The 24,845-nt window shown below is 38.1% G+C and overlaps 1 protein-coding gene across 2 annotated transcripts in view; it reads right to left on the bottom strand.

Moving 5' to 3' along the window:
• Positions 1-24,515, bottom strand: part of LOC100980598 (adenosine receptor A3) — an 83,436-nt gene extending 58,921 nt beyond the window's left edge. The window contains exon 1 of one of the 2 annotated variants that reach the window (XM_008963023.3): positions 24,377-24,515. In XM_008963023.3, the coding sequence (XP_008961271.1) occupies positions 24,377-24,483 (107 nt within the window). In that variant the 5' untranslated portion in view covers positions 24,484-24,515. The remainder of the gene's footprint in view (positions 1-24,376) is intronic. The other variant, XM_055102801.2, reaches the window with a different exon arrangement.
• Positions 24,516-24,845: the final 330 nt, after the last annotated feature.

Here is a 24,845-nt window from a genome sequence, read left to right as displayed (position 1 = left end):
TAGTGAGCATAGTGCCTGAAACTATGTTCTTCAGCCCATGCCTGCCTCCTTCTCTCCCCGTTCTAGTAGTCCCAGTGTCTATTGTTCCCATCTCTTTTCTTTCTTTCTTTTTTTTGAGACGGAGTCTCGCTCTGTCGCCAGGCTGGAGTGCAGTGGTGTGATCATGGCTCACTGCAACCTCCATCCCCCGAGTTCAAGCGATTCTCTTGCCTCAGCCTCCCAAGTAGCTGGGACTACAGGCGTGCATCATCAAGCCCAGCTAATTTTTGTATTTTTAGTAGAGATGGGATTTCACCGTGTTGGCCAAGATGGTCTCCAATTCTTGACCTCATAATCCGCCCGCCTCGGCCTCCCAAACTGCTGGGATTACAGGTATGAGCCACTGTGCCTGGCCTATGCTATTATATTTTACCACAATTAAAAAACACAAGGAACTACAGAAAAAGCAAGGAAGCTACTCATAACCTTACACAATATCCCCCTACTCCCAGTCTCCACTGTCAATCATAACTTTCTGGAGAAGTAAATGGAGAAAGCATATTGCAGGTTAATTTATATTTGAGGCAGCTTATTCCAGCCATAGAAAGGGGACGGATTTAAGCAGGACAAAAGGAGAGGCAGGGAGGCTGGTGATGCAGTGACAGCAATAAGGCAAAAGATAATGAAAGCCTTAACTAGCTAGCTCCCTGCTAAAAGACAGACATTAGAAACACATTGAGAACCTAAATATGTTTGGTGCGTGACTAATGATAAAGATTAAGAGGAAGAAATCTAGGTACCTAGCTTTAGAAACTTAGCGATGCACCATTACTTGAGACCAGATACACAGGGAAACTGAAATTTAATAGTTTAATTAGAAATTTTAAATATTTTCACTAAAATTTTAAATAATTTGATTACAATTGATAATTGGGAATGTGATTATGGTGGTTTGTAATTTGTTAACTCGGTTAAAATGGCTATTTCCCAGACTGCTCTTCCTTATATGTTTCTGGCTGGGGTAAACCGTAAGAGACATTTTGTGTGAGTTCTGCAAGGTGGAAGTTAAGCAGCACCCAGAATGTTTTGACATGCAAAGGGTTGGTGCAGGAGCACTAGGCACCGATGCAGCTCACGTGTACGTGATATCATTTATCTGCTGCTTCATCTCCTTGGCGTGGGGCAGCAGCCAGTCCTGCAGTTAGCTTCTCCACCTCCTCCTGGATCTTCCTTCAGCTTTTCTAATCTTGAGCCGGGGAGTATTTAGCTCCAAGACAAAGTGTGCCAGCTTCTCCTGTAGACACCCACATCATCAAAGTTAGAGGTAAGAGAGACTGACACAGGATTCATCCATCTTTCTGGGTTCCGGTTGGTGGTTCTAGGATTCAGCTTGTTCCTCCTCCTTTTCTCCATTTACACGCGTCTTCCCACTTCCTGACTGCCAGTCATGCAAACTTCATGCTCCAGCATGAGACACAAAGACAACAGCCTCACAGAGACTGGATAATCACATCTAACAGTTGTGTAAGGTTCAACTTCTGGTGGTTTTGCTTCCCTGACAAACCCTGATAGAGAATTTGGTAGCAGACAAGATTCCAGGGGTATAGAACCTGAAGAATGAGTTGTCTAAACAGGTTCCAGGTTACTTGGAATTCATCCTCTGATTTTCCTAATGCCCTGTTTCCAATGGTTAAGAGGACACTAGTATTATGCAGTGGCAAACAGTTACACAAATTATCACATTGACACCTTTAATCAAATGCCTATAGAACGACGGTTGGCAAACTTTTTCTGAAAAGGGACAGATGATAAATATTTTAGGCATTGGAAGCCACATAGTCTCTGCTGCATACACTCCACCTAGACTCTGCATAGTCTCTGTCTCTACTCAACTCTGTGGTCGTAGCACAAAAACAACCACAGACATATGTGCATGAATGAACGTGGCTATGTTCCAATAAAAGTTTATTTACAAAAATAGGGGCAAGCCAGATTTGGCCCAGGAGTCATAGCTTGCTGACTTCTGCTATAGAAGGAAAGCTTTGGATGAACAAGTATTTGCTGCTATAGAATATTTCAGTGAAAATACATACCATAATGGGATTGATTAATTGCTTCTAAGTGTGCTGGAGAACTTCAGAAAAGAAAATGATGAGCTCTGGGCTTTACATTCTTAGCTCAAGGTCTATATAAGGAAGCTAAACTCTTCTATGATTACTCTAAAAGAATTCTGACTGATACAGTGATGACTGAACTAAAGTCAGTAGATGTTTTGCAGGCTAACTTTAAAAAGAAGCAATAAATTTGTAGGGGAGTTAATTTGGGACATGCCAAGTTGGAGGTGTCAATGAAGCGTCCAAGTGGTGATGCTTGGCAGACAGTAGGATGCATAGTCTGAAACTCTGGGAGAAATGTCCATTTGGAAATCACTCACACATACTCAATTGTTACAATCAAAAGAATAAAAGAGATAACAAGGAAAATGAGAGAGAGAGAGAAAGAGAGAGAGAGAGAAAGCGCAGGAGGCTAAAGCAGACCCTAAGAAACCCAACATTCAGTGGAGGGACAGGGGACGAGGGGCCCATAAAAGAGCCTGAGAAGTTGAAGACCCCAGAAGAGAGTAGCATCACCAAGACCAAGGAACTGGAGTGTATCAAGAAACTGTGAGTGACTGCAATAAAACTGCACATGGCAGAGGTGGAGAAAGTCCTAAGTCAAAATTGAAACAAAAGATCCACTGCCTTCAAAAGAAACAACTGGAGAGGAAAGGCAAGGTGATGCATTTTTATGAGGTGTGTCACCAGGAACACCATTCATTCCATAAGCATTCCTTTCTTTAAAGAGGAATACCTCTCTTAACAGCTTAACTCAGGGTGGTGCAAAGAAGCTTTTTTTTTTGAAGGGTTTTTTCAAATGTTTATTTTATGTACAAAGAACTATCATGGTTTTTCATTGAGTAGATGCCTTGGATAATCCTTTGAAGGAAGATCGTTTAGACCAACTTGATGAAACCGACATCCTTCGCGTACTGACGGAAACACTGGCGGCACATATTGAGGCCGTATTTCAGGATCAGACCTGCCGGTTCGAACACACGCGACAAGAGCAAAGAAGTTAAAAGAGAAGTGTCTGTGTGGCTCCTTCCACGTGGGTGAAGGACTGTGCCAGCTGAGAGGTGGTAGAGCAGGAAGCTGCCTGAGGACCTCCATTTATTTGGTAAAAAACTGGGCTCCGCCCTTAAGAGAGCAAGTTGAGGGCTGTGTAGGAGTTGGAGGAGAGAAATGAAATTTTGGAAGAGTCAACAGAAGGTGGGAAATTTTTATTACATTTACAGCAGTACAGACTTCATGCAGCCAAAAGTATGAATGCCCTTTCTTCTGTGACTTACACTGTAAAGGGAGCATTTCTCTTATGTGCAAACTAACCATAGTGGACATGTTTGTCTACATCCAGACCAGTTCCTAGATTCAAAACTTGTCTTTGTTTTTGTTTTTGTTTCTTTTTTTGAGATGGAGTCTCACCCTGTCACCCAGGCTGGAGTGCAGTGGTTCTGTCTTGGCTCACTGAAACCTCTGCCTCCCGGGTTCAAGTGATTCTCCTGCCTCAACCTCTGGAATAGCTGGGACTACAGGCATGAACCACCATGGCTGGCTAGTTTTTGCATTTTTAATAGAGATGGGGTTTCACCATGTTGGGCAGGCTGGTCTCGAACTCCTGAACTCAGGTGATCCTCCCACTTTGGCCTCCCAAAGTGCTGGGATTACAAGCGTGAGTGAGCCATGGCGCCCGGCCATGTATTGTTTTATAACCATGAGAAACTAAAATCAAAAGTCTATTTGTAGATTCTCCCAGTGGGTTATAAAATCTGGAATATTTCTGAAGAAATTATTTCTGCTACACACACACAGACACATACACAGACACACACACAGCGCAGGTGACAGCTCTTTGGTAACTCAACTATGAAGTATAGTTTTTAGAATATTTTCACTGATGAAAGATCAAACTACAGTGATTCTGTGTGAACTCTGGTGTGCATGTGTGTTTCTGTGTGTGTTGTATAAATATATATATATATTTCACCTTAAAATCAGAGAAGAACCTGATTTTGAAAGAGCAACTGACAAATTTTATTTCCAGGGAGATTCGCTGCCAAAAGGGAAAAACCATCCTGTCTGGTCTCACCAAATACCATCTCCCGTCTATTCGCCACTCAGCAACCAGAGTGATCTCTTAGAAACATAATTGGGTCATATCACTCTTCTGCTGAAAACTCCCAATGGAGAGTATTCACCAAAATGTTAACACAATCCTTTCTAGGTGTCTTAATGCTTTGAGAAAATGAACAGTAGATTTTCCTCATTAAAAGATTAGGCCCTCTGTCTTAAGGAGGAGGAGGAAGAGAAGGAGGAAGAGGAGGAGGAAGAAGAGGAGGAAAAAGGAGCGGAGGAGGGGGAGAGGGAGGGGGAAGAGAGGGAGGAGAAAGAGGAGGAGGAAGAGGAGGGAAGAAGCCCTACTGCAGATTGGACAGCTTCAAACAAAAATAGCATTACCCCTACTCCTACATTTCATTCATTTTGTTATCCCAGGGTGGGCCATTTTGAAGTTGGTAAGGGTTTATTTTAAAGGATTGGGCCTTCTCAGAGAGAGAGTAGACGGTGATAGGCAAAGACGGGGCTCTCTTCTTAGGAGGTATTTCATACTCCCAGTCCCTACTAGAGTCTGTGTTGAAGGTTTCTAAATTTTATTTCTAACCCTGAAGTCTCACTAGGCATCTATTGGAAGTCATAGTTTCCAATCAAATGTAGAGCCTTCAGTTTGAAGCATTTGAACATGTTTAAAGTCAAATTTGCCATTCGTCCTAAAATAACAGGCTCCCTTTTCAAACTAACTCATCTCTGTTAATGCAATATTATTCTCTAAATTTACGCAGGCATAAAATCTAAAGTGGAGTCACTCATCTTTGATTTATCTCTATTTTAAAAAGTTGAGATCAAATCCACATTACATAAAATTCAGCATTTTACCAACTTTAAGGTGCACAACTCAGTAATTTTTAGTATATTCACAATGTTGTACAACCATCACCACTATCCAATTCCAGAGTATTTCCCATATTTCCCAATTTCCTCCTCCCCTCATCCTGGCACTACCAATCTACAATCTGTCTCTATGGATTTGACTATTTTGGACATTTCTATAGATGAAATAATACAATGTGCAGTCTTTTGTGTCTAACTTATTTCTTTCAGCATAATGTTTTGAAGGTTCATCCATGTTGTAACATGTATTGTATCAGTATATCAGTCATTTTTGTAGTTGAATAACGTTCCATTATATACCACATTTTGTTTATCCCCTTATCAGCTGATAAACATTTGGTTTGTTCCATTTTCAGGCTATTATGAATAACACTGCTATGAACATTGGTGTACAAGTTTTTGCGTGAACATATGTTTTTGAATTATACATTCAAAACGTACATGAACATCCATTTTTGGTATATACCCAATTTCTTGGGTATATCCAATTTGGTACATACCCAATTTCTTGGGTATATCCAATTTGGTACATACTCAATTTCTTGGGTATATCCAATTTGGTACATACCCAATTTCTTGGGTATATCCAATTTGGTACATACCCAATTTCTTGGGTATATCCAATTTGGTACATACCCAATTTCCTGGGTATATACCAAGAAGCAGAATTGCTGGATCATACAGTAACTTTATTTTCAACTTTTTGAGGAGCTACCAAACTGTTTTCCGTAGCAGCTGCACCATTTCATTCCCACCGGCAATGTATGAGGATTCCCATTTCTCCCTATCCTTGCCAACACTTATTTTTCCTTTTTTTTAATTAAAGCCATCCTGGTGGATGTGAAGTGGTATCTCATTGTAGTCTTAATTTGCATTTGTGTAATGACTAATGATGTTAAGCATCTTTTCACATGCTTATTGATCATTTGTATATTTTCTTTGCAGAAATATCTGTTCGAGTCCTTTGCTCATTTTTAAATTGGATTATTTGTCTTTTTATTGTTGAATTTTAAGGGTTCTTTATGTATTCTGGCTACTAGACTATTATCAGATATATGATTTACAAATATTTTCCCCCGTTCTCTGGTTTGTACTTTTACTTTCTTGGTAGTGCCCTTTGGTGCACTAAAGTTTTTAATTTTGATGAAGTCCAACTTCTCTATTTGTCTTTTATTGCTTGTGCTTTTTGTGTCATATTTAAGAAACCATTACCTAATCTAAGGTCACAGAGATTTACACCTGTTTCCTTTGAAAAGCTTTGTTATTTTAGCTCTTATAGTTAGTTATTTGATCGATTTTTACTTAATATTTGTATACAATGTAAGCTGGGAGTCCAACTTCATTCTTTGATATGTAGATATTCAGTTGTCCCAGCACCATTTGTTGAAAAGACTGTCCTTTCTCCCCGGAACAGTCTTGGAAACCTGTTGAAAATCAATTGTCCACAGGTGGATGGATTTATTTCTGAACTTTCAGTTTAATTCAATTAGTCTATATGTCTAGCCTTATGTGAGTACCATACCCTTTAGAATACTGTAGCTTTGTAGTTAAGTTTTAAAATCCAGAATTGTGAGTCCTTCAATTTTTTCTTTTTCAAAACTATTTTGGTTATTCAAGGTCTCTTGCATTTCCACATGGATTTTAGGATCTGCTTGTCCATTTCTGCAAAAAAACAAGGAGGCAGTTTGAATTTTTATAAGTTTTACATTAAAACTGCAGAGCAATTTAGAAAGTACTGCCATCATTTTTTCCTCTCTTCTTGTTTCAATTTGTTTGGTGTTTTGTTTTACCATTTTAACTATTTTAAGTATTTTAACTGTACAGCTCAGTGGCATTAAGTACATTTACATTGTTGTGCAACCATTACCACCATCCATCTCTAAAACTGTTTTCCTCTTCCCAAACTGAAACTCCATACCCATTAAACAGTAACTCCCCATTCCTTCCTCTCCCAGCCTTTGGGAAGCATCGTTCTTCTCCTTTCTGTCTCTCTGAATTGGACTACTCCAGGTACTTCATATAAGTGAAATCACATAATACTTGTCCTTTTGTGACTGCCTTATTTCACTTAGCATAATGTCCTTAAGGTTCATCCATACTGTAGCATGTGTCAGAATGTTCATCCTTTTCAAGGCTGAATATTATTCTATTGCATGTATATACCACATTTTGTTTATCAATTCATCCATTGATAGACACTTGGTTGCTTCCACCTTCCAGCCAATTGTGAATAAGGCTGGTATGAACATGGGTGCACAAATATCTATTTAAGTCCCTACTTTTAATGATCTTAGATATATACCCAGAAATAGAATTGCTGGATCATATGGTAATTCTATTTGTATTTTTTTGAGGAATTGTCATATTGGTTTTCACAGTGGCTGCACCAGTTTACATTCCTACTAGCAGTTCCCAAGGAATTTAATTTCTCCATATCGTCACCAACATTGTTATTTTCTGTTTTGTTTTGTTTTGGTTTTTAATAATAGCCATCCTAAGGAGTGTAAAGTGGAACAATGCCCAAGGATTGTGTTCTTTTTGATGCTGTCGTGCATCAAATTATTTTCCTACTTTCATTGTTGGATTGTTCATTGCTAATATATAGAAATACAACTAATTTTTGTATATTGGTCTTGTATCCTTCAACTTTGAATAGAAGTAGTGAGAATAGTAATTTTCTTTTTTTTCATGATACTAGGGAGAAATTTTCAACCTTTCACCATTAAGTATAATGTTAGCAGTGGGTTTTTCAAAGATGACCTTTATGAGATTGAAGAATTTCCTTTCTTTTTCTGGTCTGGTGTGTTTTTAAATCATGAAAGGGTACTGGATTTTGTCAAATGCTTTTTCTGTATCTATTGAGATGATGATTTTTTTCCCTTTATCCTATTAATATTATATTGATTAATTTTTATATATCAAATCAATCTTTCATTTCTGGAATAAACTCCACTTGGTAGTGATGTACAAGGAGACTTCAAATGTTCGTGAAAATGGAGTTAAAAAATATAAAATATAAACTAATTTCTCAACATTAAGCTTCATCAATTCAAGACACTTTTGTAAGTGATGATACTAGCCACTTAGTTCATCCCTAGAGAACTTAGGGTCCTGGAAATCTGACGTCAATGCCATTTTTTTACATTATTAACTGAAGAAAAATTGGTGCCTTTTACAGATTTTTTAAAGATTAAGATATAGGAAGAAGTCAGAATGAGCCAAATCAGGACTGTAAGATGGATGCCTAATGATTTCCCTTCAGAACTTTCACAAAATTGACCTTGTTTGATGACAGGAATGAGCAGGAGCATTGTCATGGTGGAGAAAGACTCTCTGGTGAAGCTTTCCTGGTATTTTTATGCTAAAGCTTTGTCTAACTCTCTTAAAACACTCTCATAATAAGCAGATGCTATCATTCTTTGGCCCTCCAGAAAGTAAACAAGTAAATGCTTTGACCATCCCAAAAAACTGTTGCTGTGACCTTTGCTCTTGACCAGTTCACTTTTGCTTTGACTGGACCACTTATTTTGTTTGTTTGTTAGTTTGTTTGTCTTTTGAGACAGAGACACACTCTGTTGCCCAGGCTGGTGTGCAGTGGCACAATCTCGGCTCACTGCAACCTCCACCTCCTGGGTTCAAGAGATTCTCCTGCCTCAGCCTCCTGAGCAGCTGGAACTACAGGCATGTGCCACCACACCTGGCTAATTTTTGTGTTTCAGTAGAGATGGGGTTTCCCCATGTTGCCCAGACTGGTCTCAAACTCCTGGCCTCAAGCGACCCACCCACCTCGGCCTCCCAAAGTGCTGGGATTACAGGCGTGAGCCACTGCACCTGGCATGGACCACTTTTTACCTCTTGGTATCCATTGCTTTGATTGTGCCTTGTCTTTAGGATCATACTGGTAAAACTATATGTCATCTCCTGTTATAATCCTTTAAAGAAATGCTTCAGGATCTTGACTCTGCTTGTTTAAAATTTCCTTTGAAAGCTCTGCTCTTTTGTGCAGCTGATCTGGGCACAATGGTTTTGGCACCCATCAAGTGGAAAGTTTGCACAACTTTAATTTTTCGTTCAGAACTGGGTAAGCTGAACCAACTGAGATGTTTATGGCATTGACTATTGTTTCTGCTGTTAATCATTGATCCTCTTCAATTAGGGCACAAACAAGATTAATTTTTTCCTCATAAATGGATGTGGATGGTCTGCCACCGTAGGCTTCATATTCAATATCATCTCATCCTTTCTTAAAATGAGTTATCCATTGCTGATTTCTTTGGGGCGTTGTCCCCATAAACTTTTTGTAAAGCACCAATGATTTCACCATTCTCCAACTCAAGCTTCACTACAAATGTGATGTTTGTTCTTGCTTCAATTTTAACAAAATTCATGTCGCTCTGATATGGGCTGTTTTCAAACTGATGCCTTATCTTTCTTAGTGCCTCAATCTAGATCTTGTTCAGACATGTTATAAGTTAGTACAAGTTTATTTTAGTGCAAAAAATTGAAATCCATGCATTCTCTTCTCATATGTGTTTTCCATGAACTTTTGAAGATCCCTCAGATAATCATTTTCATATGCTACTGAAGTCAATTTGTTAGTATTTTGTTGAAGATTTGTACATCCATATTCACAATGGATATTGGTCTGTTATTTTCTTTTCCCTGTTGTCTTTGTCTGGTGTTAGTATTAGGGTAATATTGGTCGCATAGAAGGTGTTAGGAAGTATCCCCTGCCCTTTATTTTTTTAAAAAATCTTTGTGAAAGCTTAAGGATAATTATTTGAAAATTTGGCAGAATTTATCAGTGAAGCCATCCAGTCATGGGCTTTTTTTTTTTTTTTCTTGTCTTTTTCCTTTTTTTCCCCCTTTTAAGACATGGTCGGGCTGGGCACGGTGGCTCACGCTTGTAATCCCAGCACTTCGGGAGGCTGAGGCAGGTGGATCACCTGAGGTCAGGAGTTCAAGACCAGCCTGACCAATATGGTGAAACCTCATCTCTACTAAAAAATACAAAAATTAACCTGGTGTGGTGGCATGCGCCTGTAGTCCCAGCTACTAGGGAGGCTGAGACAGGAGAATTGCTTGAACCGAGGAGGCGGAGGTTGCGGTGAGCCGATATCATGCCACTGCACTCCAGCCTGGGCAACAAAGTGAGACTCTGTTTCAAAAAAAAAAAAAAAAAGACAAGATCTCTCTCTCTCTGTCACCCAGGCTGGAATGCATTGGACAAATCATAGCTCACTGAAGCCTCAAACTCCTGGACTCAGGAGATCCTTCCACAGCAGCCCCCCATGTATCTAGAGCTACAGGTGCACACCACCATGCTCAGCTAATCTTTTTAAAATTTTTTTGTAGAGACAGGGTGTTGCTATGGTGCACACACTGGCCTTAAACTCCTAGCCTCAAGTAATCCTCCTGTCCCAGCCTACCAAAGTGCTGGAATTACAGGCATGAGCACCACAGCCAGCCTTGTTTTGGGTTTTTTTGTTGGAAGTTTTTTGATTACTGATTCAATTTGTTTACTTTTTATACATCTATCCAGATTTTCTAGTCTTTCTTAAGTGAGTTTTAGTACTTTGTGTGTTTTTAGAAATTTGTCCATTTTCTCTAGATTATAAAATTTGTTGTCATTCAATTGCTCATAGTATTGCCTTATAATTCTTTTTATTTCTTTAAGATTGATAGTAAGGTGCCTGCTCCCATTCCTGATTTTTGTAATTTCAGTTTTCTCCCTATTTTTCTGGTCAGCATGGATAAAGGATTGCCTATTTTGTTGACCTTTTAAAACAACCAACTTCTGGCTTCATTGATTTTCTCTAATATTTTTCTAATCTCTTTTTCATTTACTTTCACTCTAATCTTTATTATTTTCTTCCTTTTTCTTGCTTTGGGTTCAGTTTGCCCTTCTTTTTCTAGTTTCTAAAAATGGAAGATCATGTTGTTGATTTGAGATCTTTCTTCTTTTTTAATGAAGGTGTTCAACTAACTGTAAATTTCCCTCTAAGCATTAACATTCCCTGTATCCCATACATTTTTCTATGTTATGTTTTCATTTGTATTCACCCCAATATTTTCTAATGTCTCTTGCAATTTCTTCTTTGACCCACTGTTGTTTAAGAGTTTATTTGTTCAATTTCCATATATTTAGGAACCTTCCTGATTTACATCTGTTATTGACTTCCAACATTTTAAAAGATGGGGTCTCACTATGTTGCCCAGGAGGCCTTGAACTCCTAGGCTCAAGCAGTCTTCACACCTCAGCTTCCTGAGTAGCTGGGATTACAGGCACATGCCACCACACCCAGCCCAATTTCATCTTAATGTGGTCAGAGAACATATTTTATGTAATTTCAACATTTTAAAATTTATTCAGACTTGCTTTGTGGCCTGTCTTATAGTTTAACCTGGAGAATGTCCCATATTGTTAGATGTATACATGTTTATCATTGTTATATCTTCATAGTGGAGTGACTCTTTTATCATTATAAAATGTCCTTCTTTGTCTCTCATGACAATTTTTGTCTTAAAGTCTGATACATTTGTCTGGTTTTAGGATAGCCACTTCAACTCTCTTTTTGCTACTGTTTGCAGGAAATACTTATCTTTTCTCATTCTTTTACTTTCAACCTGTTTGTGTCTTTAAAGGGAGACTTTTACAAACAGCATATAGTTGGATCATGTTTTTTTTTTAATTCATTCTTCTAACCTCTGCCTTTTGAGAGTTAATTCATTCACATTTAATGTAATTATTGAAAAGAAACGGCTTACTTGTGCCATTTTGCTATGTATTATGTATATGTCTTATATCTTTTTTGCACCTCAGTTCCTCCATTACTAGTTTTTTCTGTGTTAAATAGACACTTTTCTAGGGGGCCACTTTAATTCCTTTACCATTTCTTTTACTACATGCTTTTGAGCTATTTTCTTGGCAATTTCCCTGGGAATTATAATTAACATCTTAATTTATAACAATGTAATTCGGATTAATACCAACTTACTTTTAATATTATACACAATTTTGTTCCTATATAGTTCAGTTTCTTGCTTTATGCTGTTACTGTCACAAATTACTTCTTAATACATTGCTTTTCCATCAATATAAATTTATAATTATTGCTTTTTATAGCTGTCTTTTAAATCAGATTTTAAAAAAGGGAGTTACAAACAAAAATACATTAATAACATCTTTTATATTTATCTATGTAGTTATCATTACCAGTGGCAGTGGTTTTTTGGCTTTGTTTTGTGGTTTTTGGTTTTGTTTTGTTTTGTTTTTTTGAGATGGAGTCTTTACAGAGGGATTCTGCAACTTTATTGGGGCATGCCTTCAGCACTCAGCCGAGCGGTTTACAGTTCGGCCTTGGCCTTCACTTACTGTTTGCTCAGGTAAACTAGAGGGGAGAAATCGGGACTTTCTCTGGTCTTTCTTGAGCATGTGAACAGTTCTCGGCATGCACATGGCCTTCTAAATTCCCAGAAATGTAAGAGCTTTTCAAAGTCCTTATTCGCCAAAGCATCTCATTTAGGCTTTTCTCCCAAGATATTTGGTTAATCTATTGTTTGCCCCAACTGTTATCCATTGTCTCAGTAGCAAAGGCTAAAACATTTACTTGTGTTTTCAACAAATGACTCCAGATAGTGACTTTAGGGCTGGGCAAGCTCTGAAACAAGATAAAACATGACTTTTGAGCCCATCTCTTAGAGAGTGACCAGACAATCAACCAAGGACAAATATTTCCAAATGACGACATTCATTCTCCTTCTTCTGGTACTGGTGCTAGAATGCAGGCTGTTATCTTCAAGTGGCTATCTGCCACTGAGCTGGGGAGCTAGAGATGGAACGAAGGCAAGTTATAATGTCACAAGTCTGTCCCTCCTATGAAGACTCAGCTATTTTTCCTGAATACGTGTTCCCTGAGTTGCTGCAAGCATTTGGTTAATTTCCAGGGTTCTGAAAAAGTAGATTCTGATCATTTTTGGCAAATTTGTAGTTGCTTTTATGTTGGAGTTCATTTTCAGAGTACCTTACTCTACCATCTTCACAGAGACCACAATTCACCATTTTTTTATCCACTATATCCAGAAAATCACCAAAGACAGCCGGTTATTCCTTTAAAAGTCACCTTTATCTATTTTTCTTAATCACTACCACCACCAGGCAGGCCTTGAGAGGCAATTTATTATACTATTTAAAACCATCAGTTCTGGAATCATATGTTGGTGTTTGAATACCAGCTCTACCACTTCCTATATGCATGACCTGGAGCAAGCCAATTAAAACTTTTTATGCCTCAGTTTTAACATCTGTAAAATGGGATAATAAAAGTATTGCTATGAGGATTAAATGAGTTAACACTTGTCAAGTGATTAGTACTAGGCCTGCATATAGTGAACACTCAAAAATTGTTAGGCACTAAATGCATCCAGCAAACATTTATTAAAGCTAAATTTATTAAGATTATATACTCATCTCTAGGACTATTACAATGAGCAAGACTGACAACAGGTAAGAGCTCCACTTTTGTGGAGCTTACGTGAAATGTCCCAAACACTTCATATTCAGATTGCTATTTCTCAGATGACTTCTGCTGGGAAACAATTTCTCATTAATTTCTCATGTTTCTTCCCATCTTGTAAGCAGAGGCACAGATGGCCTTATTTTTGGACTGTCTTCCTCTGGAGCAGAGAACAGATTTGTTTATTGTACAGTATAATAAAAATGTCTTTCTCCAAGGCAAAGGCCAGGCAGGTATGCACACATTCCATTATAGAAGATTTGAGTTTCCTAGGCTTGGGATTCCTCAGCTCTGGCAAAAACTCATGACATATACAGCATTGATTCTGCATCACCTCTGTGGAATTTGAGGAGCATGGGGAATGGATATGAAACTGACATTCATGCTGCCACTATGCTATGATTAATAGAGTCGTTTGTCTCTGACTCAGGAGTCTCATGTCTTCCACCATCATCCATGCAACAGGATAACTTTTTAGCTTACATGCAGAGTAAAATCTCCAGTGTTTCAGTTTTTGACAACTTCTAGCCGGTATGCTGTTACAAAGGCATCTTCCTTAAACCTAATTTCTACTGGTTACATCTAAATTTCTTTATCTGGCTTTCAGACTCCTTCCTACCTACTCAGCTGAATATCTATTTCTTCTTGAAGAAGACTTTCTGCTTCATAGACCAGTATTTTCACACGTATACTGTGATGTTCCTTTCTACCTCTGACATTAGGCTCAAATTCCACTCCACCCCCTTTTGTTGGAATTCCTTTCCTTCCCCTTTTTTCCTATTTAGTCAACTCAAATCCATCTCTTAACACCTGTATCAAGTCCAAAACTGTCAAGAAACTTCCTCATTGATCACTCTTTCTGCAAACATCTGTAGAACTTAAGAATCTATACAAAGAGTTTGAATATATATTGTGTTATTTTCTAGTGGTTCCATATGGGCATGCATTGCTTCCCCATTCTGACTGTAAGCAAGAAGGAGGAGTGCAGGCACAAAGCAGAAATGGAATGTGACTGATTGGAATGGTTACGTGCATATGCACTAAAGCCAGAATTCCCAGATTTAGATCCCCACCACTTATTAGCTATGTGGCCTTGGGCTTATTACTTAACTTCCCTATGCCTCAGTTTCTCCATCTTTAAAATAGCAATAATTATAATGATAATACCTATCTCATAGACTTCTTGTGAAAATTGAATTAACACACATAAAAACATAGATCAAGTTAGAAACATCCCGGAGTTTAGAACTGTAAGAACCTGTGGAGGTATATAGTATTACAGAGGAATTTGAAAAACCTTTCTTAAAAACCTCTCAAACCTACCAGGTAAAAAATTAAAAACATCTTTTGTTTGACAAAAAATATAGGAAATATTCCAGAGTCAAAGGTGGCATGGCACAAATCTAAAGAGGAGGATGAATGCTAAAGCTGGTAGCTGTTCTAGAACATTTGCTGGTCCACAGTAATCCAGAGCATTTGTTTCAGTGGCCACTTGGCTACAGGACAATAAGTCTCAGGTCTACACAAATTCAAAAGTAAGATTAGAAACACAAACATTTATCCAGGATTGCAAAGGATCATATGCTCAGTGAATAATTAAAAGAGACACACATATACCCCTCAAAGGAATATGGTGAAAAAATAATGGCACTTGGTACAAGGTCCAAAAGTCTTCTCTTGAGAATTTGTAACCACATGTGAGACTTCAAATAAGGTTACAGCCTGAATTCACATTTCCTTCATGTTTCTTCAAAGTGATTCAGTTTGGTAGACCCCAAGCCCCTGGCAAAAGCAAACACAAATTCTCTCTACTCAGGAATCTAAGAATCTAAAAAAGTTCCAAAGAATGTTAGCTCACAATTTACAAAAGTCACAAAATACACAAGGAAACAAAATTCCCTGAGTAAGGGACAGCAGAAACACCATGTAAGGAAAAAGTGACCTACCGAGACTTTAAATGTAGTTATTAATGGCTACAGAATATTTTTTAAGTATATATAACACATTTAAAAGTAAGAGAACTAATTGAAAATAGGAGAAAAGAAAAAGAGGCTATCAAAAATGATCAGGCAGGCGGGGCACAGTGACTCACACCTGTAATTCCAACACTCTGGGAGGCAGAGGCAGGAGGATCAGTTGAGGCCAGGAGTTCGAGACTAGCCTGGCCAACGTGACAAGACCCTGTCTCTACTAAAAACACAAAAACTAGCTGAGTGTGGTGGTGCATTCCTGTAGTCTCAGCTATTCAGGAGACTGAGGCACAAGAATTGCTTGAACCCAGGAGGCTGAGGTTGCAGTGAGCCAAGATTGTGCCACTGCACTCCAGCCTGGGTGACAGACTGAGACTCTGTAAAAAAAAAAAAAAAAAAAATTACCGGACATATTTGAAAAATAACCAAATAGTTCCAGAAAAAAACTTTTTAATGTAATAATTAAATTTGAAACTCTGTGGACAGGTTAAATAGTAGACTCACCCAGAAGAATTAGTAAATTGAAGAATAGCTGAAGAAATTTTACAGAATTCAGCTTAGAGAAATCATGAAATGGAAACTACAAAATATTAAGAAACATGGAGAATGAAGTGAGAGGTATGTATGTATCTATTCACCTTCCCAAAAGAGGGATTAAAAAGGTAATATTCAAAGAGATACTGTCTTTTCAACAAATGGTGTTGGGAAAACTGGATAATAACAAAAGAATAAAGTTGGATGCTTACCTTATACCATACACAAAAAGTAACTCAAAATGGGTTAAAGGCCTAAACATAAGAATTAAAACTATAAACCTCTTAGAAGAAAACATAAGGGGACAAGCTTCACAGCACTGGATTTGGCAACGATTTCTTGTATATGACACCAAAAGCAAAGGCAACAAAAGAAAAAAAATCGATAAATTGAACTACATCAAAATTTAAAACATTTGTGCATCAAAGGACACTATTGATGGATTGAAAAGGAAACTCACAGAATGGGAGAAAATATTTGCAAATCATGCATGTGATAAGGAATTAATATATAAAACGCACAAGAAACTCCTGCAACTCAACAATGACAACAACAAAACACCCTTGATTTTTAAAAAGGACAAAGGACTTCAGTAAACGTTTCTCCAAAGAGATATACAAATGGTCAGTAAGTAAATAAAAAGATATTCAACATCACTAATTATTAGGGAAATGCAAATAAAACCCACAATGAGATATCACTTTATACTTATAAGTATGGCTATTACCAAAAAAACACTCACACAGATAACAAGTATTGGTGAGGATATAGAGAAATTGAAATTATTGTGCACTGCTGATGTCAATGTAAAATTGTACAAGTGCTATATAAAATAGTATGGCAGTTTCTCAAAAAATTAAAAATAAAATTATCATATGACTCCCCAGAAGAATAGGAACTGGGGACTTGAACAGATATTTGTACACCCATGTTTATAGCAGCATTACTCACAGTTGCCATAGGGTGGAGGCAACCCAAATGTGTATAGATGGATGAATGGACACACAAAATGTAGCATTTACATACAATAAAATATTATCCAGCCTTAAAAGGAAAGGAAATTCCAACACAAGCTACGACATGGATGAAACTTGAGGACATTATGCTAAGTGAAATAAGTCAGTCACAATAGGATGAATATTGTATGATTCCATTTATATGAGGTGCTTAGAATTGGGATAGAAAGTATAATGGGTTGCCAGGGGCTTGAGGGAGGGAGGAGTGGATAGTTAGTGTTTAATGGGTATAAAGCTTTACTCTGGGAAGCTTTTTAAAAAGTTCTGGGGATGAATGGTAGTAATGATTGCACAACAATGTGAATGTCCTTAATGTCACTGAACTGTACACTTAGAAATAGTTAAAATGGTACATTTTACATTATATATATATATGTATATATATATTACCACAGTTTTTTCAAAACTTGGGGAAAAATAATGGTTAAGAATTGTTCAGAACTGATAAAAGATGCAAATATTCAACTTAAGGAATCACAAAGAATCCCTCATAAAACAAATACATATCTAGACACTTTGTAAAATGTCTTTGTAAAACCACAGATCTACGAAGAGAAATGTTAAGACTAGTTAGAAAGATATTACCTACAGAGGAATGATATTTAGACTGACAACTGATTTTTCAACACCACAGTGGAAGGCAGATGGAAAAGCATCATTTCTTCAAAAGACTGAAATGAAAAATAAGTTTACCTAAAAATGTATATATTTTAAAAATCTTACAGAAGGCCAGGCGTGGTGGCTCACGCCTGTAATCCTAGCACTTTGGGAGTCCGAGACAGGCAGATCACGAGTTGAGGAGATCAAGACCATCCTGGCTAACACGGTGAAACCCTGTCTCTACTAAAAATACAAAAACAATTAGCTGAGCATGGTGGGACCCGCCTGTAGTCCCAGCTACTCGGGAGGCTGAAGCAGGAGAATCGCTGGAACCCGGGAGGAGGAGGTTGCAGTGAGCCGAGATCACACCACTGCACTCCAGCCTGGGCAATAGAGTGAGACTCCATTAAAAAAAAAAAAAAAACTTACAAAAATAAGGAGGAAAATAAAGAAAATTTTGGATAATTAAAAATTGGAACTTTACTAATAGACCCAAATGAACTTCTAATGAATACATTCTGAGAAGTAGAATGATATCAGAAAAAAGGTTTGAGATGCTAGAAGGGATACTAAACAAATAGCCTGACAAATATATAGACATAGACAGAAATCTAAAAACAATTGATTATATAAAACAATAAGTAAAATAGCTAATTTATGGGATAAGAAGTAAAACAAACAGAAATGTGAACAGTGACAGCATAAAAATTGGGGGAGATTAATCTGAGTAACAGCACTCTAAGCTTCCTTAAATTGTTAGAAGAGAAATGTATCAAATAGCTTTAGCCTGTATTAAGAAAATTATGCATGTTAAGATTTCTAGAGTAACCATTATAAGAATAGAACATCTATTAAAGGGGAAAAAATTGAATAAAGGCATAGAATCTGAATCCAAAAGAAAGAGAGAAAGGAATAGGAATAAGCAAACAGAAAAAGCAGAAGAAATAGAAAGTGCACATTTAGATAATAGAAATTAAATATAACAGTAATTACAATAAACAGACCAAACTCTTTGGGTTAAAAAAGTCAATATGGAAATTTTTTTCTTTTTGTTTTGAGACAGGGTCTTACTCCACTGCCCAGGCTGGAGTGCAGTGGCGCAATCTTGGCTCACTGCAACTTCCATGTCCCAGGCTCAAGTAGTCTTCTCACCTCAGTTCCCTGAGTAGCGAGGACTACAGGCACATGCCACCACTCCCAGCTAATTTTTCTTTTTTCTTTTTTTTTTTTTTTTGTCTTAAGACAGGGTTTTGCCATGTTGCCCAAGCTGGTCTTGAACTCCTGGGCTCAAGCAATCCACCTGCCTCAGCCTCCCAAAGTGCTGGGACTACAGGCATAAGCCAAAGCACCTGGAGGGAAATAATTTTTAAAAAGCACTTTTTAAAATCCACATTTGCTATTTATAAGGTGAACACTCAGAACAAAGAGACAAAGAAAGGTTGAAACTTAAAGAATGGCAATGTAGTAACTGAAAGAAAGCTTGTGTAGTCATAATACATGACTATCAGACAAAAATTTTGCTAAAATAAATGGGTTACTACATAACCATCAATGTTTTTATTTCCCAGGAAGATATAAACTTCTAAACTCTTATGTACCTAATAAAATTTAAACTATATAAAGTAAAAAATGACAAACTTACAAAAAAATTGACAAATACACCACCATTGTGACAGATTCTAGCATACCTCTTTCAGTAACTGATAGAATTGCTGCTTAAAACATCTACAGGGGATTATCTAAACAACACCATAAGTTTGATCCAACTGATTATATGTAAAACGTAGTAACAAGTGAAAAGTATACTTTTACAAAAATCAAGCATATATGAGGTCATAAATTATATTCTAACATATTAAAAATAATCAGTTTCACAAAGACCAAGTTCTTTGAACATAATGCAGTTAAATTACAATATATATCCAGTTTTAAAAGATAACTTTTAAAAAACATGTATTTAAACTTCTTTAGAATTTGAAAATATTTAGGACTAAGTGATAAATAATAATAATGAAAATACATATCAAAACTTGTGGGATACAACTAAACTAGTATTTAGAGGGAAATGCACAGTCTTAATTGCCTATATGAGCAAGAAAAAATACAAATATTAATGAGATAATCAACTAACACAAGAAATTAGGAATAAAGCAATTAAAACAGATTCAAAGAATTGGAAGGAAGGAATTTATTCACGCATTAAACTAATGTTTATTGAACACCCACTATTAGGCATTTATGATTCAGCAGTGACCTAAAAAAAATCCTTTTCTTTATGAAACTTAGTGCCTCCAAAACCAAATATGGAAGTCAGCATAATACTGGTCATCAAGAGATTTGAGTTGCAGTCCAATTTCTCCAGTACCCAGCTGTGTGTCTTTAGGTAAATCATTTTTTCTCACTTTGCCTCCTTTTTCTTATCTGGAAAGGAGATCATAATTTCTATCCTATCTATCATGATATAATCAAATGGTATCCAATGACACAAACTATATTTTGGGAAAGTATAAGCATTATGCAAATATAAAATTATTATTATTAATATTTAAAACATCCATGTTCCTTTTGCTATCACTGCCTTCCTGGTCTTAGGGAAATAAAATGACTGCTTCATTTAAAACTTTCCTTCCTTCAATTGGCTAAAAGCCATAACATGAGTCTAGCTATGAGGTGGCTTCAAATCTTAATGCTGGGAGAGACTGAGTGTTGAGTGTTACTGTGAAATCAAAGATGCAGCATAAATTACTAAGTCTACTCTCATGTATGCCTTGTATTTCTGCAACTCTGAACAGTGGAATTTTCACAGTAGGATTTAGCACTTATCAGTTGTCCTGTCCCACACTTCAAGATCAAAGGTTCTTGACACATCAAACACTGAGTTAAAAATTGCCGCTCAGAGTAGGCAATTTTTTTCATTCAACACTCTTTTACTGAGCATTGCTTATGTGTTAGGTAATAGACTGAGCACTGGAAACTCAGAGATTACAATATAGTTGGTGAGGCTGACAAAATTGTCTAGCATTCTCTTAGCATACTTATCTAAACACATGAGATCACAAGAGAAGACTCCCCACCTACATACAAGCCCAACCTCATCTTACAATCTTTAGAGCTGAACTAACAAAGAGAGTGAGGTCAATCGTTCTCAGCCTTTTGGCTAAAATCAAGAACGGAGAGTGAGGGCAGAGGTAGATGGTCCTGGTCTCATTTATTGTTTCTGTATTTCTAAGGCCTAAGGCAGGGGCTGATATTCACTAAGGTCTTAACAAATATTTGTTGGGTAAATGAATAGACTTTGTGGAACAGATTGAAAGAAGCCCTTGGTAGCAGGTACACAATATCCAATAAATACTTTTTAAATGTTTTACTTATTAATTAGAGACAGGGTCTTCTGTCACCGAGGCTGGAGTGCAATGGCACGATCATAGCTCACTGCAGCCTCAAACTCCTGGGCTCGAGCACTCTTCCTGCCTCAGCCTCCCATGTAGCTGGGACTACAAGCATGCCTCACCACATCCAGCTAATTTTTTTTCCATTTGTTGGAGAGACAGGGACCCACTTTGTTGCCAGAGCTGGTTTTGAACTCCTAGCTTCAAGTAATGCTCCAGCTGCAGCCTCCAAAAGTGCTGGGATTACAGGCACACACCACAGCACCTGGCTGGGTAAATACTTCTTGATTGTCTTAGAGACCAGGGAAAATGTATCCAGCCAATTTCTCTCCATCCTCCCAAATCCTTGCCAGGCCTTTCCTCTTGCCTCAGGACCTGTAGCCCAATTTGCTCTTCCTCCTGTAACAACCGCACCAGATCTCTGGCTGGTCCAGAAGTCAGGTGAAAGAGGGCTGTCATCCTCTGAAAGCCCATCCTTTACTAGGCTGAGTTTTGCTTTGTGTCCAGCGAACAAGGCTGACTTGAAAGAGGACCATACCCTGAAGAAGAAAATAATAGGACTTTCCATCTTCAAAGCTCCTCCCTACACAATTTTGTTTGTTGGTTTGTTTGTTTGTTTGTTTTTGAGACAGGGTCTCCCTCTGTCACCCAGGCTGGAGTGCAGTGGCATGATTGTGGCTCACTGCATCCTCAACCTCCCAGGCTTAGATGATCCTCCCACTTCAGCCTCCCAAGTAGCTGGGAGTACAAGTGCACACCACCACACCTGGCTAATTTTTGTATTTTTTGTAAAGACGGGGTTTTGCCATGTTTCCCAGGCTGGTCTCAAACTCCTGGGCTCAAGTGATCCTCTTGTCTCAGCCTCTCAGTGCTGGGATTACAGGCATCAGCCACCGTGCCCAGCTCCAATCATTAATTTTAGATGGAGGATCTGGTGACCAGCTGGCAGCTATTATTAACATGTGACACAGAAGCAGATTGTGTATGTATTGGGGGAAGGAGGGAGGAAGGGAGGAGGAAATACAAACTGAGATACAGAGGTCATAGTCTCCACATCAAGGCCACATGGTCAGGTCAAACACAGAGCAGAAGGTCACAGAATTTTATTCAATCATAGGCCATTACTCTTCTCTCCTATTGCTCACTACTATAGAATTTTTGGTAATTTTTCCTTCTCATTTATGGAAGTGTCTCTTAATGGAGTCTTTCTCTCATATGTGTGTGTATTTGTGTATATGTGTGTGTACGTATAATTGGAAGAGGGCCCTGTGTTGGGTCCATTCTGTCAGAAGTATGTCTGAATTTAATCCCCTTTCTCCATTCCCATGGCTATAGTCCTAACTCAGGGCCAAGCATTTTTGGCCTGGACTTTTTCAACACTCCTCCCCATCTCCTCCTTGCCCCTGGCCTCTCCCTACTGCATTTACCCTCCCTACTGACACCAGGTCATCCCTAGTTTAAATTTCTGCTTACGATAGAATTCAAACCCTCCAAACTCTGAACCCGAATTAACTTTTCAATCTTTTTTCTCAACTGGGACAGCCACCCCACCCTGTGATTCAATAACATCATATGTGTCTCCAGGTCTTTGCTTGTGCCATTTCTTTCCTATGAGATGGTCTTTTCTTGTGGGCAACGTGGACAAATCTTAGCTATTCTTCAGATACGCCATTTCCTCTGTGAAATTTGTTCTGACCCCACCACATCTTCCCCTATGTTCCACATCCATATCATTTTGTACACAACCCTTAGAACAGCACTTCAGTATTTCAATACAGTTATGTGTCTGTTTCCTCAACCATAATAGGAGGTCAAGAATTATACCTTATCTTTGACCCCTAGAACCTGTTGGTAGAGTTCAGTAAGAGTTTTAAAACTGTTGTCTGTGTGGTTAAATTAAACAAATAACCATAGAAATAAAATGTTAATCATTATTGGTCATGTACACCTGCATTTGTGTCCATCAGATTTCCTGAACAAAAATCAAAATGTGTGGTCTGAAAATGTGACAGATGATTTGGAAGTGGAAAATGTCCTAGAAAATTTGTGTCATGCTTGCCCCATACTTGTGTCCCATAAACATCCCACCAACATTTCAGGACTAAAATTGCCAATATTCCCTCCCTCTACCTAAACCCACTGCCATGTTTCAAATGAAATTAATCCATTGTGAATCCAAGAAAATAAATTGGCTCTATATTGCTGTTTACTTCTCTGCCTGGATCAGGAGGCCATACACCTTTCTGTTCCTCTTGATAGGCTGGAAGACTAAAACCAAGATTAGCTTTGAATTACTCTGCTTTCTTTGGTTTGCTTTTAATTCTCAATCAATCAAGTATTTTAGAAAAGCCCAATACAAGTAGATGCTTAGCCTTGTGCTGGTAGCTATTGCCAAGAAGATACACTGATTAGTCTCTTACTATGTACCAGGTACTGGGTTAAGAACTTCAGATAGATTATCTTTTGAAATTCTCACAACAGCCTTTTATAAATTATTATTATAATGTCAATATTGTGGATGAGAAAACTAAGGCTTAAAGAGAGTAAGCAGCATACTCAAAGTCCTACACAGCTAGTAAGTGAGCAAAACTAAACTTTAAACCCAATACTGAGGCTGGGCACAGTGGCATGTGCCTGTAGTTCCAGCTACTCAGGTGGCTGAGGCAGGAGGATCGATTTAGCCCAGGAGGTTGAGGCCACAATGAGCCATGATTAGCACCACTGTACTACAGCCAGGGCAAAACAGTGAGATCCTGTCTCAAAAATAAATAAATATATAAATAAATAAACCCAGTACTGAAGTCTGTGCTCTTAACAACAAGCAGCTTACTGTCTATCTGGGGAGATAAGACATTCACGTATGAAATAATTGGAAAACAGTATTCCTTGAAATATCAGGATGTGGCTCCTTAAGTTCTCCAAGGCCAGATTGAGATTTGTTTTCCTGAACCTTGAGGGACATTTGGGAGAAACGAGCCTGAGTTTTATATAACAAAATAAAAGTTTACAAGAGCCCTGATTTATATACAATAAATTCAGTGATCGAAGGTGTAGGGTAGGTAGACAAGAGAATTCATGGGAAGATGCCTCCAGAGCTAATAACTTGTATTTGTCAAACACTTTCCAGTTCACAGAGCATTTTCACGTATATTATGTCACATCATCTTCACAACCCTGTGGAATACAAATTATCTCTATTTTACAAGCTAGGACAAAGCATTGATTAAGTAGCTTGCCCCATATCATGAATAAATGTTCCAAAGCGGTCAGTATGCAGACTCAGACCCCAACCTCTGCCTCCCAGCAACTATATTTTCTGCTATGACTCACTGTGACTCAGGACTCAAGCAGCCCAGTGTCCAGTCTGGCTGCTCTTCCCAGGAGCTTTCCCACCTGGCCTCCTTCTGCTCAATGGGTCCTGCTGGAGACCCTTCCATTGGTCCAACTGGTGGTCTCTACCAACTGCCACAGAAGCTTCCAACAGCCACATTCCACCCATCCAACCCTTCTGCCATTAGAGAACCAGGAATTCCCTGGTTTTGGGGGTACAGAATTGGACATACTCATAAAGCCTCAAGCTCCTAAAACTCATGACTATCCTTTTACTCCTGCCTCAAGTTTTACACATAAATCAATGAAAATCTGGTCATTGTGTGGCTTTCCAAGCCATTTGGACGTTGTGAAACTTGAAATGAGAGAAACATTGAAATTTCTGGAACTCTACTTCTGAGTACCTTATTGCCTTTTCCCATTCCCTAACCTTCCCTGTGATAGTCTTAACATTCCTGCAGTCAATAAA

This window comes from Pan paniscus, chromosome 1 (assembly GCF_029289425.2).
Source record: "Pan paniscus chromosome 1, NHGRI_mPanPan1-v2.0_pri, whole genome shotgun sequence".
In the NCBI taxonomy this organism is placed as follows: Eukaryota; Metazoa; Chordata; class Mammalia; order Primates; family Hominidae; genus Pan; species Pan paniscus.
Note: the sequence above shows the minus strand (reverse complement) of the source record. Positions and strands in the feature narration are given on the sequence as shown.